Source organism: Aethalodelphis obliquidens, unplaced genomic scaffold (genome assembly GCF_003676395.1).
Source record: "Aethalodelphis obliquidens isolate GAN/ISIS:26980383/991018 unplaced genomic scaffold, ASM367639v1 scaffold63, whole genome shotgun sequence".
Classification (NCBI taxonomy): domain Eukaryota; kingdom Metazoa; phylum Chordata; class Mammalia; order Artiodactyla; family Delphinidae; genus Aethalodelphis; species Aethalodelphis obliquidens.
In genome coordinates, this window is record NW_020838007.1 from 1,924,763 (window position 1) to 1,944,754 (window position 19,992).

The 19,992-nt window shown below is 54.8% G+C and overlaps 2 protein-coding genes across 3 annotated transcripts in view; both read right to left on the reverse strand.

Annotated features, from left to right (window-relative positions):
• Positions 1 to 938: 938 nt before the first annotated feature.
• SLC25A1 (solute carrier family 25 member 1) lies at positions 939 to 3,922 on the reverse strand. Of its 2 annotated transcripts, XM_027088437.1 has the most exons (9): positions 3,659 to 3,922; positions 3,290 to 3,397; positions 3,122 to 3,221; positions 2,898 to 3,036; positions 2,443 to 2,527; positions 2,195 to 2,299; positions 1,988 to 2,103; positions 1,839 to 1,912; positions 939 to 1,623 (listed from the first exon to the last, which is right to left on the reverse strand). In XM_027088437.1, exons 1-9 carry the CDS (start codon positions 3,741 to 3,743, stop codon positions 1,509 to 1,511), a joined length of 927 nt encoding a protein of 308 aa, XP_026944238.1. In that variant the 5' UTR covers positions 3,744 to 3,922; the 3' UTR covers positions 939 to 1,508. The 2 variants fall into 2 exon arrangements, with proteins under 2 accessions (XP_026944238.1, XP_026944240.1); XM_027088439.1 differs by lacking the exon at positions 1,839 to 1,912 and having other exon boundaries at positions 3,659 to 3,919.
• A 128-nt stretch (positions 3,923 to 4,050) lies between these two features.
• Positions 4,051 to 19,992, reverse strand: part of CLTCL1 (clathrin heavy chain like 1) — a 33,634-nt gene continuing 17,692 nt past the window's right edge. The window contains exon 3 of the mRNA XM_027088440.1: positions 4,051 to 4,689. Within this exon, the coding sequence (XP_026944241.1) occupies positions 4,440 to 4,689 (250 nt within the window). The 3' untranslated portion in view covers positions 4,051 to 4,439. The remainder of the gene's footprint in view (positions 4,690 to 19,992) is intronic.

A 19,992-nucleotide genomic window follows, 5' to 3' on the forward strand; every position in this document is an offset into this window, starting at 1 on the left:
TCAGGGTTCTTTGGCCCCCATGCTGGGCTGGGCTCCCAGCTGTGCCTGGGTCCCGGGATAGGGAGTCTTCAGCAAGAGGGACACCTTCCTGAGGTTGAGCTGTGGGGTGAGGGCTCTAAGTGCCCACCCCTTCCTGCCCCAGGGCTGCTACCTCCCAGCCTAAATGAAGGATTAAGAAAGGACCTCCTGGACTTCCCTGGTGGCGCTGTGGTTAAGAATCTGCCTGCCAATACAGGAGACACGGGTTTGAGCCCTGGTCCGGGAAGATCCCACATGCCGTGGAGCAACTAAGTCCGTGCGCCACAACTACTGAGCCTGCGCTCTAGAGCCCACGACCCACAAGTACTGAGCCCGCGTGCCGCAACTACTGAAGCCTGTGCGCCTAGAGCCGGTGCTCCACAACAGGAGAAGCCACCGCAATGAAAAGCCCGTGCACTGCAACGAAGAGTAGCCCTGCTCCCTGCAACTGGAGGAAGCCCACACGCAGCCAAAAAAAAAAACCAAAGGACCTTGTGCTCAGAGTCTCAGGGAACCAAAAATTGGTCACCCCAAAGCAGTGCCCCTTGAGCAGACCATCACAGGGAAACCATGAGGGGGTGAGCTGGGCTGGGCCACAGGCTGCAGGACAGACAAGAGCCCGAGAGCACTGTCTCCAGGGGCAGCCACCAGCGTGGGGCAGCTCTCCTCTACCCACTCAATGTTGCCTGCCAGGTGACCCTGCAGGATCTTGCCCCAAGGCCACAGGCAAGGCCTGGATGGAGGCCAGATGTTCCTTGGCCTGGTGTCAGGCCTCCCAAGGGGCTAACACTGTGGCCACAGCTCGCTTGCCCACCAGCCTGCCTGGCCCCAACAGTGTCCTCGGATGAGGAGTGGGCCTGCCCTTGGCAGAGGTGTGGCCACCACTGCCCACCCACAGATGGGCTGACACAGGGACAAGAGGCTGCAACAGGATCCAGTTTATTCTGCCTTGGAAGGGTGGTCCTGAGAGTGGCAGGTGCCACCCTGTCCTGGGCGGAGGGAGGGCCCAAGGGCTGGTTAAGGCCAGTGGCAGGAGAAGCGGGGGGTACGCAGCCCCTGGAATGCAGTGAGGCCAGGCTGAGGCCCAGAGGCAGCTGTGGTAGGCCAGGGTGATGCCCCTGCTGCCCAGGGTGGAAGGCACCGGGCTGGGACCAGGCCATGGCTACAGGGCCGTGACCCAAGGCCACACAGGCACCCCGGGAAGTGGGGCACAGGGTCACAGAACACGAAACATGAAACACAGGCATACGAGTAAGCACGTGGACAAGTGGGCACAGATTCACAGGCCAGAGGAACACCCGGTCTCAGCTGGACACATGGACACCACGGTGGTGTCATACAGACCACAGGGGACACATGGACCCGATGGCCACAGGGGACAGCCTTGGGCCATGGACTGTAAGGGACAGGAGAAGGGGGCCTTTTGGCACGACTGCACTGCAATTGTGAGAAGGGGGCGCTGGGAGCAGCCCATGCGCAGACCCCGGGGCTCAGTCTGTCTTCCACACTTTGTTGAGCAGCTTCACCACCTCGTCATAGATGACGAACACGATGGCCACGTCCAGGCACACCCGGCCCAGGCGGGGGACGGTGCCCTTGTAGAACCTGAGGGGGGAGGGTGAAGAGAAGATGAAGCTAGCGTGTCTGGAAAGTGTGGGTGGGTCCAGAGATCCGAGGGAGGAGCAAGAGCAGAAAGAGCAGACTCCCTGGGGACAGGACAAAGGGAGGGCCTGGGATGGGTGGACAGGAGGTGAGGTGTGACCCAGGTGGAAGGCGGGGGCCTGGGGTGGGGACGGCAGCCCTGCCCCTCCCCCACTCACGCCTTGGGCCCCTCGTTCCTCAGGATCTGCAGGCCGCAGTCCCACGTGTTGCGGTACTTGTGCGCCTCCAGGCCCTGCAGAACACCAGCAGCTGCGGATTCAGCAGCCAGTCCCACCCCTTCCCGGTCCCGCCCAGGCCCCGCCCCCACCTGCATCCGGGTCTTGATCACGTCCAGAGGAGTGTTCCCGAAGACACTGGCTGCGCCCGCGATGGCTCCAAACACGCCAGTGATGAGCGGGTTCATGGGCTTGTTGGGGTTGTCCCCTGGATGGGCGTGAGGGCTGCGATCAGAAGGGGACGGAGGACAAGGGCTGGGTTCCAGGCCTGGAGGTAGGGTCTTGGGGAACAGACGCACCTCGGTACCAGTTGCGCAAGGAGGTCATGACGAAGAATCGAATGGCCTGGTTGGATCCCTGCTTCAGCACGGTGGCCGTGAGGCCCTGGTACGTCCCCTTTAGCCCTGGGGCAGGCAGGCACTGCGGTCACACTGACGCCTCCAGGCCCCAGCCCGCAGGAGCGCCAAGGCAGGAAGGGGAGGTGCCAGCTGTTTCCAGCCGGACCCAGGTCCCTAACCCCACCTGAGGGTAAGGCTGAGTGGCTCACCTTGTTCCCGCACGATCTCCCTGACCCCGTGGAAGAATCCTCTGTATTTGGGGCTGGGGGAGGTCTGGTCATGGATGAACTTCACCTGAGAAAGAGGGAAGCAAAGGCGCTGGCTCCCAAGGCCCAGGGCAAGGGCACACCTGGCCTCTGAGACACGTGGCCCCAGGAGCAAGAGGGCCACCTTACCGAGGAGCCTCTGCCGTCATGTCTGCTGGTTTTTCCCCACAACTTAGGCAGCAAACACGTGTTACCTTATGGTTTGTGCTCGTAAGTTTTTTAAGACCTTGTCTTCCCACTGCCTCCAGAATAGAATCCACTCCACAGAAGGCTCTTCCAGTGGGCCTCCTGCTCCAGGCTCCCCAGGCAGACCCCTGCCCACCTTGATGGTCTCCACCGGGCACAAGACCACCACCCCGGCCCTCTCTCACGCCTGTCCCCTACCGAGACCTGCCCACCTTGATGGTCTCCATGGGGCACACGACCACCACGGCCTCGGCCACACCAGCGCCCAGGCCGCACAGCAGCCCGCGCGTGCTGTCCAGCCGTCCCTGGGCGTCCCGCATGTGGTTGCTGAGAAACTCGAACATCCCGAACCTGCGGTGGGAGGCAGAAGCATGAGAGGGGCCGCCGCGGGGCCGGGACTCCCTCCCGCGGCCCCGGGGCCCCGAGCCCGCCTCACCTGACGGCCGCCTTCGGAATGGAGCCGTAGAGCAGGGAGCTGAGGCCGCGGTACAGGCCCAGGACGCCATGGTTGCGGACCGTCTGCCGAACGCAGTCCCCTGGGGGAGGGGGCGGTCAGCGACCCCACCCGCCGGCCTGCCCGCCCCCGCCGGCCGCCCCCACTCACCGATGCCCCGGTAGCGCGGTGGGTGCGAGCGCTCGTCCAGCTGTAGCTGCGTTTTCACATACTCGGTGGGAAAGGTGATGCAGATTTCGATGCCACCCGCCAGGCCGCCTGCGGGGAAGGACCGAGACCCGGACCGCATTGAGACCCCTCCCCCTCCCTCCCGGCGTGCCCCTCCCCTGCCCCCGCCCGGACTTTGCCCGCCGCCCGGGAGCCGGGCCCACGCCCCTCCTGCGGTCCTAGCGGGGGGCCCGGGGGGACACGCGGAGGGGCCCGGGCCCGTCCGGAAGCGCGGCAAAGCCGGTGTCCCGGACCCACCCGGAAACGCGGCGGGGTCGGGTGGGGATCGGGGTCCGCGTGCGCGTGCCCCACCTGCCAGGATCGCCTTCCCCGGGTGCGTGAGCGCGGCCTTGCCAGGCGCTGGCGCGCCGGCCGCCAGAGCGCGGGGCGCGGGCATGGCGGGCGGGGTTCGGGGCCCGGCGGCGGCCTCGGGTCCGAGCTCCTGCGCTCGGTCTTGGCGGCGGCGGCGGCGCCGATTATGGGCCGGGGCGGGTCGGCCGCGTCTCTCCGGGGCTCCGCCCTGCGTAGTCCGAGCCCGGCCCTGCCCCCGGGCCGCCCGGAGCCCGCGGGAAACTAAGGCCGGGTGGGCCGGCGGCCCAGCCAATGGCCGCGCGGGCCCGACTGGGCACCGCCCCCGGAGCCCCACCCCCGGGGCGTGTGGGGCCGCCCCCTCCCTACCGGGAGGGCGGGGCCGCCCCGCACCCAAAGCGCCGCGAGGCCGCCGCGGGATTCCAGGCTCCGGGCGGCGCACACGGTGGGGAGAGGACCCCTGACAAGCCCTGCTCACCGCCCTCCCCCCACAAGAGGCTCCGCAGCTCTTCTGGCCCCTCCCGCCCACGCCAGCACCGGCGGGGAAGCTCGGCCTGGATAAACAGACTTTCATTTAATGTGCGAGTTACACGTTCTGTCCAGCGGGTCCGCAAAGTGACCCGTTGGGTGGGGGCAGCTCTGCCAGCGCGGAGTGGACAGGGCGCCGTTCCCCTGCGCCTGGGAGTACTTGCGCTCGACTCCCCAAGAGTGCAGGCTCCAGCCAGAGGGCCCAGTGGTCGGAGTCCACCTCCTGCGCGGCGGCCGCAGCGGTTGCCTCGGGCAGTCAGTGGCCGCCCCAGGCCCCGGGCGGCTCAGAGGCTGCCATCACTGGGCTCCAGCAAAATAAATGACGTCCAGGCGTCCCGTCTCCCGTGGGTTCTCTGCGCTTCTGGGGTGACGCGCTCCTTGGGGAGGTTAGTGACCCGTAGAGGGTGCTGCACCCGGCGCCCTCCCCGCGGAAGCTGCACAATGGAGCCGGCGGGGGATTCGGCAGGCCGGGCCTGCAGTGGGCCTGTTGTCTGCGTAGCGGCGGCCTGCGGAAGAAGAGGCCCAGGGTGAGGACTCCTGCTGCCCCCGAGTGGCCAGGGGTCCAAGGAGCAGGGTTCAGGCCAGCCCAGACCACACAGAGGCTGCAGGGATGGTGGGAGTTGCTGTTGTGGGGCCCCTAGAGGGCTGGCCAGGCTGTAACCTCGTCCCCACACAGACACCTACTTAGCTCAGTGGGCTGCGTCCATGCATGCCCATCAAAATATTAAGAAACAGACTGACATTAATGCTGGGTGGGCCTGAGTATGGAGGACACAGGTGTGGGAGGCCTGAGGCTCTGTGCTGCCTGCCCACAAACTTCAGGCCTGTGTCCCTCCTGCAGCCTCTGTGTAGAGGACACCAACCGCTCTGACTGCTCATGGCCAGGCCATCCAGGCAGCTTTCCAGTGCAGAGCAAGAGCAGGCTTGTTGCCTGCGGCCAGGCGGTTGGGGGCGGGGGGGGGACACAGCAGTATTTGTAGCTGGGCAGCCGCCAGGCATGCAGATCTGGGAAGATGAGGCCATGCCAGTCCAGCAGTCCTGGAGCACTGACCTTTGTCCTCCCCGTCCATCCCACCCTGCCCGAAACCCAGCCAGGGAAGGGCAGGCGGTGTCAATCACTGCCCCACTCTCCTCCCCTCCCCAGGGGACTAGGGGCTACAGGCTGCCCCCTACCAAACAGGAGAGGGGCAGGTGCCACCATGTGCTCCTCTCACTGCCACAGTCTGTCTGGGGCGTCCAGTCTGTCCACCTGCAAAGAGGAGGGAGTGCCGAGTGCCTGCCTGACAGGCTGCGTGCGGGCTGGGCCTGGGGTTGGTGGGGGGCTGGGCAGCAAGCACACAGCCTCCAGGAGAGTTAGAGCTGAGGCCGGGCACACGGGGCACCCACCATGACCTCTGTAACCAGGCAGAGATGGGGCGGGGGACCCTGGTGAACCCCAGCCTCCGCTGCAGCCCTGTGCCTTCAAGTGGGCACTTGGCCGCCAAGGCACCAGAGTGGTAGACAGTGACAGCAGTCCATGGGTGCAGCTGAGTCCTCCTCTGGACATGGGGACACTGCTAAGACAAGGCAGTGCTTCCTGCTTTCAGCTAGTCCAGGCTGCCCATCCCTCTTAAGGAGACCAGTCAACTGACACCTGGGACTCACCCCCCGCAACAGCCATCTGAGGACAAGCTGCCCCCCGCCCTTCCTCCCGGAATTCCCAGATGCTGCCCGTGCAGTGCTCACAGGCCTGTGCAGACACATGGACAGGGAGGGAAGAGGGTGAGGCGTAGCCATGGGGCTGCGGGGTGGTCACACTGTGTTCTCCAGACAAGAGCAACTGTGTGACTGGGACTCCAAACAAGCACCTGGGTGAGAAGAAAGTCACGTGTCCAGCACATACTCAGATCTGGGAGAGACCAGACCAGCCGGGACCAAGCAGAGACAGCCCTCCCCTCCCTCCATGAGACCAGGGCTGAGGAGAGGAGCCGGACAGTCTGAGCTGGGCCCATGGACTCCCCTGGGAGAGCCCAGGGGGTTGTTCCAGGAGGGTTGGCCCTCAAGCTTCCCGGATGAGTCGAGAGGCCCAGGGCCCGATTTTCCACTTGGGAAGGGGCCCTGGCCTTCTTGTCCGGGCCCTCGGCCTCACAGCACTGTCCAGTCGGCCAGGCCCCCCACCGCCTGAGCAGCCCCCCTCGAACCCCCTCAGCTTGTCCCAGACAAGCTCCTGTCCTGCCCTCCAGCCGTCTCTGCTTTAGTCTTCCCCATCAGTGATGATAACCCTCTGTTTCTGATGTTCAAGTGCCAAAGCAGTCATCCTTGGCTTCTGTCACTCCACACCCAATCCATGTGCACGTGGCGATGGCCACCCTCTCACCCCGAAGGATCACTGATGGCCTCTCACTCGAGTCAGCACCACCCGAGGGCTCCCGGCTCCCACCCCTGAAGCCTGTTCTCAGCAGCAAGCCCCTCACCTCAGGTCCCAGGTCCCACTGCGAGTATGACCTGAGGCCTGACGACAGCCCGTGCCCCCCGCCCCTACCCCCAAGGCCCTTCTTTGAACACCTGGCACGTTTCTGCCTTTACCTGCCCTGGCTGCTGACACTCCCTTCAAATGTCCCCAAGACCAGGCCCCTGGATTCCTCTGGGCTCTGCTCAGGGCCGCCTTCTCACTGAGCTGCCTTGATGGCCCTGCTGTGAAGCTCCATTGGCACCGTGGCCCCCGCACCTGCCCCACCCCCAAAACTCATCCCCTTCAAACACTGTGTCTGTCGCCTGTCAACCTCACTGAATGTGAATTCAACCGAATAGGGTTTTTCTGTTTTGCCCACTGATAACCATTACCTGGAATAATGCCCAGCACACAGTAGGTGCTCAAACATTTGCTGAACGGTGAGTGTTCTATTTGCCAGCCTCCGGGCTGCTTCAATACCCTCCACTGTTTGCTTTACAATTCCTTTCGAGAACTTCTACGCAATAGGAAATCTCGTGTCACCGGACCTTGGTGGCACGCAGCTTCACAGGCTCACAGGTCCCCGAGTCCTGGGACTCATTAAGCCCCCCCAGGCTCCTGCCCCTCAGTTGTGGGGGGCGGGGCTGGGGCTCGAGCTCCATGGGAAACACTGCTGAGCAGGGTCACATCTCCAGGCTGCCCTGACCGATCCCACCCTCATGACCACAGCCCAAGGGAGGCCCAGGCACTGTACACCACGGCATCCGCCTGTGAACCACCCAGCAGCAAAGTGTAACTACAGCACCAGCACGAAGGCCCCACCGTTCCAAAGGTCTCCCGGGGTCCCCCTCCTGGGCTGTTGTACAGCCTCTGTCCCTAAGGCCTCGTGGGTGTGGCTATGGCTCTGTCACCACCAGCCCAGTGGTCTCAGCAAGTCACCCAAGGGTGGTCCCATGGGGACTGATAGGGCTTTTGAAGGTCCCAGGACACAAGAGAGGGGAGGGCACTTGGAAAACCCCAAATACCAGCTGGCAATGGGGCCCAGGATGTCTCATATGCCAGTTGGGGTTCATTTACAGAGGGGTCATCTGCCTACCCTCTGGGTGACAACCGCCCCTTTGTCTGCAGTGCTTAAGCGCCAACGCCAGAACACCAGCACTGGGGCTTTCGCAGGTGGATTCTGAACAAGCGGAGACCTGGTGGGCTTCACGAAGCTGGGGGTGGGGGGACATGGGGGCGCATCTGACCCACAGGCCAGGCGGGTGTTGGAGAAGTGGGGTGAGGAGGACTCCCTGATCCTGCCAGGCCTGCCCAGGGGACGGGGGTGGGTTTGGGGTGCACAGAGGGTTTGATGGGGTCCCCAGGGCTGTCCATGCGGGTGGCGCTGATTATCTTAACTGTACTTGTGCTGCCGGCACGTACTGTGTGCACCCATGATGCTGATGTCAGGAAGTGAAGAAAGAGCCCCTTGTTCTTTATTTGTTTTTTTTTTGACAGTTCTGTTTTATTCAGTGGAAATTTTTAGGACTTCAAGCCCAGGAGGCAGCATCTCAAGTAACCCTGAGCGAACTGCTCTGAGGAGATGGGGGAGTCAGGATATATAGGAGTTTTGCAACAAAGGGCAGGTAGTCTGCACATCAAAAGATTACTGTTAATTAAAGGAAACCAGATATCTCAAGTTAAGGAATTTAGTGCTTTTCCATGTATGGGAAGATGCAAGAGTCTGGAGCCCCTTGTTCTTGAGCAGAAGAGGCTTCTGCTCCAAAGGGCTCTGGCGAGGCCATCGGGCTGCAGGCCTCTCCAGGGCTGACCGGGAGGACCACCGCCAGCAGAGCCAGCTTCTTGGAGCTTTCCCACCTTCCCGCCTGTGGCATGCAGTACAAGTTTTCTTGGAGCAAGAGGCAGAAAACGCAGATAAAAGTAATCAGCACCCAGAGATGACTGGTCGCTACCCTGGGGCATGATCTTGGCCCGTGTTTTCTGTGTGATGTGTCACCAGCAAACCCTGGACCCGCACACTCACACATACAGATGGGGTTGTACTGTTTCCCACTGAAACTGGAAACACCCTCTCCTGTAGCTCTGTCTGTTCATTCTGGACAGCAGGGTAGGTAGAGTCATGACATATATACTGTTTAATTAACGCCTTGCTACTGATTGGACATTTTACTCTTTTATTAAACAATGCTTCACACATTCATTGAAGCTAAACCATGTGCACATCTTTACAAACTTTTTCCCACTCACAGATGATTCTGATATTGTCAGAGAGTTTCGAGAATCTTCCTGCCAACCGACCACAGAAAACCAACAACGCCAACTGACACTGATTATGCCAATAAGGTGATACGATTTTAGAAAATACTTTAAGTTGGGATGCTAGTTATAACACTGATAATTCCATGCTATTAGGACAATTTCCGGAGCTGATTAACCAACATGGAGTTCCCCTGGGCCTTTGCTTACAGGGTTCTCCTAGTCATCCCAGAGGACAAGGCAGGCTGAGGGTGTGGAGGTGACCAGGGTGGAAGCCAGGTGGGCATGAAACCAAGTTCCCCCACAACCCAGCTCCTCTGCCAAGTTTATTTTATTTATTTATTTTTAAGGAGTGTTTATTTATTTATTAGGGCTGCGTTGGGTCTTCGTTGCTTTCTCTAGTTGCGGTGAGCAGGGGCTACTCTTTGTTGCGTTGTGTGGGCTTCTCATTGCGGTGGCTTCTCTTGCTGTGGGGCATAGGCTCTAGGCGTGCAGGCTTCAGTAGTCGCGGCTCACGGGCTCTAGAGCACAGCCTCAGTAGTTGTGGTGCACAGGCTTAGTTGCTCCACGGTATGTGGGATCTTCCCAGACCAGGGATTGAACCCATGTCCCCTGCATTGGCAGGCGGATTCTTAACTACTGCACCACCAGGGAAGTCCCCTCTGCCGAGTTTATGATGAACCTCTCTGTCCAAAATGTTATTCCCTTTTCTTGTCCAACACCTGTTCCCTCAAGATTGACACGTATCAAAGAAAAGGGGGAACTGAAACCGAGCGCGACCCTGTGGGGCCCTCCCAGGCACAAAAGCCTTTCCGTGTCCCTGCTTCTTGTTTGTAGGAAAATGACTTCAGCCTCCTAGACCTTCCCTGAGTTCCAAAGGGCAGATTCAATTATTGATACTAATTAGGGAGTGAGGGAATGCAGAAAGCAGCAACAGTGCAGCATGGGGCAGGGGCCCAGCTCCTCCTCATGGGAGGCACATAACAGTCTGACATATACCTCTGAGTGCTTCTGCAAGGAAGGACTAAAGCCCCCACCCAGGTGGAGGATGGTGACTTCAGGCTGAGCACAAGCAGTGGACCCCAGACGGGTTACAGCCATAAGACTGATGATTGAGATTCTGGGAACGCCACCCTGTTACCTCCCCACCAACCAATCAGAGGAAGGTCACACACCCTGCAGACTTCCCCCCAAATTTTACCTATAAAAACTCTTACCCAGGACTTCCCTGGTGGCGCAGTGGTTAAGAATCCGCCTGCCAATACAGGGGACACAGGTTTGAGCTCTGGTCCGGGAAGATCCCACGTGCCGTGGAGCAACTAAGTCCATGTGCCACAACTACTGAGCCTGCGAGCCACAGCTACTGAGCCCATGTGCCTAGAGCCTGTGCTCCACACAAGAGAAGCCACCGCAATGAGAAGCCTGCGCACCACAACAAAGAGTAGCCCCTACTTGCCACAACTAGAGAAAGCCCGCGTGCAGCAACAAAGACCCAACGCAGCCAAAAATAAATAAAAAAAACAAAAACAAACAAACAAAACAACTCTTACCTGGGGGAGGGATGGATTGGGAGCTTGGGATTAGCAGATACAAACTACTATATATAAAATACATAAAAAACAAGGTCCTACTGTATAGCACAGGGAACTATATTCAATATCCTGTGATAAACTGTGATTAGTTCTCTGATCTAAACTCCCATGTTTCAGTTTGTTTGGCCTCACTGTGTGTCAGGCACATGAACTTGTGTTTGACAACAGGTGTGGTTGGGGACATTGTTGTACAGCACTCGGTGGCCTCAAACAACCCCTCCTCCTAACAGGGGTCTCCAACTTATAGACAATCAGGTCTACTGAGATCTTCTTAAATGGGACGCCCCCCAGAGTTGGTCTGAAGTTCCCAGGTGGAAGCAGTGTTTTCTGTTTCAAAGCAGGTGAGTATCTCGCTGATCACACAGCAGCCTGGGCCTGCAGAGCCCTGGAGGAAGGAGCGGCTCCAGCCTGGCCCCACTCCTGGTGTGTGACCCTCATGGCCCACCTGCTCCCACGGGAGGTGCAGGTGTGCTCTGTGCTGCAACCAGACCAGCCTTCTTCCCACTAGCAACCGCCAACCGGGGATCTTGTGCTGTGATTCCCCACCAGCTTTCTTCCCTGGTGGCTTCAGCTTCTACGTCCTCTGCTCCGAGGCCCTGGTGTCCCCCACCTCAGCAGCCACATCAGAGCTGCGCCTGGGGAATGGCCTCAGCAGACCCCAGCTCCTGCCCCACCACCCTCGCTCCCTCGGTGGTGCTGGCTCTCTGGCCTTGCGGAGAGCCATTCTCTGCCGAGTTCACACCAGGGGCGTGGGGTGAATCCTGATGCCTACCGTCTGCCTTGAGCTCCGACGCCAGCCCTGGGGCTCCCCCACCAGCAGCCATGTCTGGTCTTGTCTGCTCCTCAGACCCAGCTGAGAACCTGGCCTCCCACTCCCCGAGGAAACAGATTCAGCCAGAGGGGCCGCATGTGCTGGAGGTCCAGAGTCAAGTGTAGTCTAAGAAATCTGAACTCTTTTTTTTTTAAGGCTGCACCATGACGCTTGCGGGACCTAAGTTCCCCAACCAGGGATAGAACCCGTGCCCCCTGCAATGGAAGTGCAGAGCCTTAAGCACTGGACCTCCAGGGAAGTCCTGAAGAAGTCTGAACTCTTAATGAACCACTTTGTTTTTCTTGCATAATAGTTTATACACTAAAGTAAATATATATTAAGTGGTTTATAAAGAAAAACCAAGAAGTTACTCAGTAATTTTAAAAGCTTACTTGATCTTTTTTTAAAAATTTTTATTGGAGTATAGTTGATTTACAATGTTGTGTTAGTTTCTGCTATACAGCAAAGTGATTCAGTTATACACATACATGTATCCAATCTTTTTTAGATTCTTTTCCCATATAGGTCTACTTGATCTTTTTTGTAATTTTCTGTTCTGTGCCAGATAATCCCAGTACCCACAGTCTGTCTGGGCAGGTCTAGTTCTTACTAACGGGGCCTCATTTCCTTACACATTTTGTCAGTGTTTTTACGACGAGCTCAGTTTTTCTTGGAATGGTATCTGTCAGAATTCTTTGAAGCCTTGATTGAAGGTAGGTTCTCCTTAAGAGGACTTGTGGGGCTTCCCTGGTGGCACAGTGGTTAAGAATCCACCTGCCAATGGAGGGGACACGGGTTTGAGCCCTGGTCCAGGAAGATCCCACATGCCTCAGAGCAACTAAACCCATGCGCCACAACTACTGAGCCTGTGCTCTAGAGCCCGTGAGCCACAACTACTGAGCCCATGTGCCACAACTACTGAAGCCCGCATGCCTAGAGCCCATGCTCCGCAACGAGAAGCCACCATAACGAGAAGCCCGCGCACCGCAACGAAGAGTATCTCCCGCTCATCACAACGAGAGAAAGCCCACACGCAGCAACGAAGACACAACGCAGCCAAAAATAAATAAATGTATAAATAAATTTATTTTAAAAAAAGACTTGTGTTTGTCTCTGGCAGAGATTGGAAATTGTTTTAAAATTAAATTCCTTACTTGAGGTTTTTTTAATACATGAAGTTGTGCTACAACCATCTGAGGGCCGGCTTGCCAGGCCCAGTTTTGTCCTCTTAATCTAGCACCGTGGTTGCAAAGAGCTCTTTCTGTTCCTTTTCGCCCAGTCTCTCAACAGAGGGCTAGGCAAGGCTGGAACAGCCTTACTCATCCTTGCACTGACCGAGGACACTTTTGACGGCCTCTACGTCCTGTAGCGAGTGAGCGCCACAGCTCAGTTCAACAGAGTTGGGCAAAAGTCAATCATGTCCCTCTTCCTTCCCGGAGTTTTTTACCTCAGGCTTCTTTGCTTACTTGCCAGCCCACTGATTCACTTTGTATGTTTCACCCTACATTTTATGTTTTTCTGGTGACAGGTTTGTGGATGCCTCAGTCGGCTGCATGGACAAACCTAGGCTATTTTCGCCTGCACAGAAAACCACGCCTGTATGAGGCTGTCCGTCACAGGAAGGACCACAAGAATACAAAGGTCCCTGCGTGTCCAGGAAGTACCATGCCCAGGGAGGTGACACAGAGTCAGGACCACCTTTCAGTGCTTTTTGTGCTAATATTTATAAAGTAGGTTGGCCAACAGCAGGACAGAATATCCTGGTCGCCTCAGGCCCCTTAATGCCGGCATCCTGTAATCAATCGGGGTTTACGATTCCATTAAAATATAATTTCACATTCTGTAATTTACTGAACAGCATCTCCAAGTTTAAACACACACACAGCCTTAACACAATACCACAGGCCTTGGAAGCCTTTCTGGACTACAAAATACACCTTTCAGTTAAATCTTGACAGCAGGATTTTGAACGCACCATAATCTGTTTAATCAAGACTTTAAAGTGAAGACAAATACTGGTGAGGCGGTGCGGAAGCACGCTGCCAACCCACCCCCCGCCCCGGGTTGCCATGTGGCTGCTTCTGCCCTGCCCGCCACTCCCCACTATGTCTCCAAGGGGTCCTTCCTGCCACAGGGTCCAATGTTTGTTCACCGTGATTTCCAGAATCTAACACGCGTGGGACATACCAGCCCTGACATGTGCTCGCTCCCTGTTGGGGACTCGTGGGCAAAGAGAAGTCGGGAGGGCGGTTTCCCAGGAGGAGCAGGACTCAGGCTGCAGGACACAGGCATGTTCAAGTGAGGGGCGGCGGCAGTGGGAGGGGTTGGACTGAAGGCTCAGGAGGGCATGGGAAGACTGGCCCCGCCTGTAGAGGCTGGTGGGGGCAAGACAGGTTGTAAGGGAAGGTCTGGTGAGTTTGGAATCTGCTGTCGTGGCCAAGTTTCTGGGGCTTGTCGGAGGTAGGCGAGAAAGAGCAGCCGGCTCTGAGGAGGTCTGACCGCTGACCTTCAGCCCCGGCTGTGGACGTGAGTGGCTTCAGCCGTGAGCGGTTCAGCCCTGAGACACGGGGCCTCCCCAAGGCGTCTCTAATGATCCGATAGGACCGCTGGGGGATGGAGGGGGCAGCACGGAGGTAAGCACAGGGGGCACCAGACTGGGAGGGGGACGGTGGCACAGAGGGTGCCCACCGGGGTAGATTCCTTCTTGCCATCCTGCCATCTGTCACTTCCTGAACCCTCACAGCATTTGAAATACACACTGGCTGTTTTGAGGGCAAAAATGAATTTCTACCGTCTGAGTGGACACTGGGTGCCCAACCCAAGGTCAGCTCAGGAAACTGCTTCCCTTAAGGGGACCTTCCGTAGTGAGCTTCCACTGCAGACCTGAAGCATCGGCCGCCCCCAAAGCACTGCTCAGAGGACAGTCCCAGGATGGGGTGGGGGTGGGGGGTGGGGCATGGCTGTGAGTACCAGTCTCGGTGACAACACGAGGGCTAGCTTTCTCTAGTTGTGGCGAGCGGAGGCTAGTCTTCATTGCAGTGCATGGGCTTCTCACTGCGGTGGCTTCCTTGTTGTGGAGCACGGGCTGTAGACGTGCGGGCTTCAGTAGCTGTGGCACACAGGCTCAGTAGTTGTAGCTCGCGGGCTCTAGAGAGCAGACTCAGTAGTTGTGGCGCATGGGCTTAGTTGCTCGGCAGCATGTGGAATCTTCCCGGACCAGGGCTTAAACTTGTGTCCCCTGCATTGGCAGGCGGATTCTTAACCACTGCGCCACCAGGGAAGTCCCCATGTCTTTAGACCTCGGTTGGGAGAGGTGACTTGGGGAGCACAGCACCTGCTTCTCCAGCCCCCATCGCAGGGGCTCCACGCTGGAGGGGAGCTGTGTGTGCTCATGGCCGTGGTGGGGACGGTGCAGAGAGGCCAGGGGGGACTCGGAGGAGGTGGGGGAAGAGTTCGTTTCAGCTGCAGGGGGCCTGCAGGTGGGCGGAAAGGGAGGTGAGCCCTCAAACTACACGCCTGAGGTCCACGCTCTGAAAGGCTGAAGTTAACACCGCGTCTGATAGAACAAGACAGTCTCTGTCAGAGGCTCGCGTCACTCACCGACCCACTGAACAGCAAGAGAACAGCAAGACCCAGCGCCAGTACCCCCGGGGACGGCCAGTTCCAGCACGTTGGCTGGGTCCCTCCCCGTCTCTGGGCTCCACTGGGATCTTGGAGACTCTTCCAGCCCCACCGCCCTGCTCTCCTGGAAACGCTGCCAGGGCAGGCAGCAGACAGGATCTCATAACCACAAGACAGTTTATCATGGCAAAGGCCTGAGTTGTTCAAGGCTGTGCTGGGGACGTGAGACTCTTCAAGAATCGGAGAAAGGACAGTGACGAGAGGCCACCCCTGCTCTCATCAGAAAAGCTTCAAGTTCTTTTCATTGAGTGGAGAGGTGCCGCAGCTAAAAAAGTCTCGGAAACTCACAAGCAGAGGTGGATCGGAGACACAAAACAAGGGTCAGGGAGGCCAAGCGGAGGAAATGGGTGTGAACTTGGGGGACAGTGGGTCCGGCTGGGCAGAGAGAAGGGGGAACCCCAGAGATTCAGGCAAACAGAGGGAGACCAGGCAGGAAGTGGGGCTGACGCAGCGAGAGCAGGGGCTCCTGCTGGTCAACATGGGGGGCCTGGAATCCCAGCCTACGGGCACCTTAGGTAAATGGGAGCTTAGGAAAGTTCTCCTCGATGGGTGGGTGGGGCTGAGGACCTAACAAAGGGCTGTTCCTGCCCAGGTGACGAGGGCCTAGTGCACCGCAGGCGTGAGCTTTGCTATAGCTGGGCAGTGGCAACAAGAACAGAATGGGGGCGTGGACGGAGGCCTATTAATGTACGAGGCTTCTGATGAAATAAAATTCATATTTTAAGGCAAGACACGCAACATTTAAATAAAATTTTTTCTCTGCTCATTTGAGCCGCCTCCTTTCCCTCCACTGAACATTGTGCATCTGCATTAAGCATGAACCAGACTCCCCAGTGGCAGAAATACCTGCTCAACCACAAAGATCAATTTTTCTCCTTCTGGTGCCAGCCATGTAACTCCTTAGGAGGTAACATTCCTTTCTCAGTTCTGTAAGGGGTCATGATGATCCAACCCTGGCCTTGTAGGTGCAGACGTCTTTGGTGGACTTTATGTACAAGGCCACTATATCATTTCCCTTGAAGACAGCGATTGGTACAGAATAGACTGGTCAGACGACCTGGGGAGATACTGGGCTGGAGTTCTCAGCTTAAATACTTACTGATGACCTTATTAATGTCACTAGCTATATTTCTGCCTATTTTACAAGATTATTGTTTCTTTTTTTAAATAAATTTATTTTATTTATTTATTTTTGGCTGCATTGGCTCTTCGTTGCTGCACACGGGCTTTCTCCAGTTGTAGCAAGCGGGGGCTACTCTTCGTTGCGGTGCGTGGATTTCTCACTGCAGTGGCTTCTCTTGCTGCAGAGCACGGGCTCTAGGCATGCGGGCTTCAGTAGTTGTGGCACGTGGGCTCAGTAGTTGTGGCTCATGGGCTCTAGAGCGCAGGCTCAGTAGCTGTGGCACACGGGCTTAGCTGCTCTGCGGCATGCGGGATCTTCCCGGACCAGGGCTCGAACCTGTGTCCCTTGCATTGTCAGGCGGATTCTTTTTTTTTTCTTTAATATTTGAATTTTATTTTATTTTTTTATACAGCAGGTTCTTATTAGTTATCTATTTTATACATATTAGTGTATATATGTCCATCCCAATCTCCCAATTCATCACACCATCACCACCCACCCTGCCACTTCCCCCCTTGGTATCCATACGTTTGTTCTCTACATCTATGTCTCTATTTCTGCCCTGCAAACCGGTTCATCTGTACCATTTTTCTAGATCCACATATATGCGTTAATATATATTAACACATATATATATAACGTTAATATATATGCGTTAATATAATGCGTTTTTTTCTGTCAGGTGGATTCTTAACCACTGCGCCACCAGGGAAGCCCAAGATTATTGTTTCTTTCATGACCAAATGTGTGACTGAGCCTCTGATAAAAATAATGATGACCAGAAGACCTGAAACAACTGACCTATTATATAGTTCTGTAAGATCAGGAATTTTAATAGTGTAGCTCTAGATGTGGGAAGAAGCAACAACAGGGCAATAACGGACTAGTAGGACAGGCGGCCCAAAGGCCTTGGGCTACTGTTAGTTAACAGGGTCTAGTCTGGTAACAGCACATTGAAGGGCCTATCAAGGATATCCTCACCTGACCTGGGAATGAGCATTCCTAACACCATGGGACAAATCCGTCACGAAATGCCTCCCAAACCTTGGTTGAAATTAAGGCTGAAAGGAAAGGGACTGTAACAGAGAGAATGTTGCCCACCACCCAGTTCTACAAGAATCAAGTCATTAACCACTGCAGTCGCTGACCTACCTGAAAGGAATTCAGGGTGAAGATCGGGATGAGGCACTTTGTGCTCTGTGAAAACTGGCAGAACTGGCCCTCAGAGACTTAGATATTTTCAGGAGAAAATTTTTTATGAATTTTTATTGCCTCTTCCCATACTTAGAAAAGCACTAAAACTATTAACTAAGGTAATGTGTTCCTCAAGAATAGCAATAACCTTCTACCAAGCTGGGTGCTTGGTTGCACATATCCCTTCACCAAAATCACATATATACTGGCCTCCCCTCTTTCCTCTTTTTTAATTTTTATTTTATTTATTTATTTTTATTAAAAAATTAAAAATTTTTTTATATTGGAGTATAGTTGATTTACAATGTTGTGTTAGTTTCAGGTGTACAGCAAAGTGATTCGGCTATACATATATATATATATATTTTTTTTTTGTCAGATTCTTTTCCCATTTAGGTTATTACAGAATATTGAGTTCCCTGTGCCATATAGTAGGTCCTTGTTGGTTATCCATTTTATGTATAGTAGCGTGTATATGTTAATCCCAAACTCCTAAATTATCCCTCCCCCCTTTCCCCTTTGGTAACCATAAATTTGTTTTCTAAGTCTGTGAGTCTGTTTCTGTTTTGTCCTTCCACATCCTCCCTTTCCTCTTTGGAACAGTCCTCAGACCTTTCTGAAAGACTGTCTCTGGATTATAATCCTCAGGTTGGCTTGACTAAAAGTTTCCATTTCTATCTTAGATTGACTATTGATTTTTTTTAACAACAGTTCCAATCATTCCATATCCCCACAAATACTTATTTTCCATTTTTAAAAAATTACCACAATCCTAAGAAGTAGTTCATTGTGACTTTGATTTGCAATTTGCTAGTGACTAGTGATGTTGACCATCTTTTCATGTGCTTATTGGCTATTTGTATATCTTCTTTAGATAAATGTCGATTCAAGTCTTTTCGCTCATTTTTTATTTTTATTTTAAAATTTTATTCTATTTTTTTACATCTTTATCGGAGTATAATTGCTTTACAATGGTGTGTTAGTTTCTTCTGTATAACAAAGTGAATCAGCTATACATATACATATATCCCCTTATCTCCTCCCTCTTGCGTCTCCCTCCCACACTCCCTATCCCAACCCTCTAGGTGGACACAAAGCGCCGAGCTGATCTCCCTGTGCTATGAGGCTGTTTCCCACTAGCTATCTATTTTACATTTGGTAGTGTATATATGTCAGTGCTACTCTCTTACTTCATCCCAGCTTACCTTTCCCCCTCCCCATGTCCTCAAGTCCATACTCTATATCTGTGTCTTTATTCCTGTCCTGTCCCTAGGTTCATCAGAACCATTTTTTTTCTTTAGATTCCATATATGTGTTAGCATATGGTATTTGTTTTTCTCTTTCTAACTTAGTCTCTAGGTCCATCCACCTCCAAATAACTCAATTTCTTTCCTTTTTACGGCTGAGTAATATTCCATCGTATATATATATATGCCGCATCTTCTTTATCAATCCGTCGATGGACACTTAGGTTGCTTCCATGTCCTGGCTATTGTAAATACAGCTGCAATGAACACTGTGGTACATGACTCTTTTTGAATTATGATTTTCTCAGGGTATATGCCCCGTAGTGGGATTGCTGGGTCATATGGTAGTTCTATTTTTAGTTTTTTAAGGAACCTCCATACTGTTCTCCATAGTGGCTGTATCAATTTACGTTCCCACCAACAGTGCAAGAGGGTTCCCTTTCTCCACACCCTCTCCAGCATTTATTGTCTGTAGATTTTTTGATGATGACCATTCTGACCGATGTGATGTGATACCTCATTGTAGTTTTTTTTATTTTTTATTTTTGCGGTCCGCGGGCCTCTCACTGTTGTGGCCTCTCCCGTTGTGGAACACAGGCTCCGGACGTGCAGGCTCAGCGGCCATGGCTCACGGGCCCAGTCGCTCCACGGCATGTGGGATCTTCCCGGACCGGGGCACGAACCCATGTCCCCTGCATCGGCAGGAGGACTCTCAACCACTGCGCCACCAGGGAAGCCCTGCTGGATTCTTTTTTAAAAAAATTTTATTTATTTTTCTGATAAGAGTAAATATATTTACTCTTAAATATAAATAAATCTATTTATCTATTTTTTGCTGCATTGGGTCTTTGTTGCTGTGCGCAGGCTTTCTCTTGTGGCGAGCAGGGGCTACTTTGTTGCAGTGCGCGGGCTTCTCATTGCAGTGGCTTCTCTTGTTGCGGAGCATGGGCTCTAGGCACACAGGCTTCAGTAGTTGTGGCACATGGGCTGAGTAGTTGTGGCTCACGGGCTCTAGAGCGCAGGCTCAGTAGTTGTGGTGCACGGGCTTAGTTGCTCCACAGCATGTGGGATCTTCCTGGACCAGGGCTCGAACCTGTGTCCCCTGCATTGGCAGGCAGATTCTTAACCACTGTGCCACCAGGGAAGTCCCTGTGCTGTTGGATTCTGTTTGCTAGTATTTTATTGAGGATTTTTGCATCTTTTGCCCATTTTTTAATTGGGACATTTGCCCATTTTTTAATTGGGACATCTTTTTGTGGCTGAGTTGTAAGCTCTCTCTGTTTATTCTGGATACTAGACTCTTATCAGATGCATGATTTGCAAATACTTTCTCCCATTCTGTAGGTTGCCTTTTCAACGTATACATATATCCCCATATCTCCTGCCTCACGTCTCCCTCCCACCCTTCTTGGTGGTCACAAAGCACCGAGCTGATCTCCCTGTGCTATGCAGCTGCTTCCCACTAGGCAGTCTT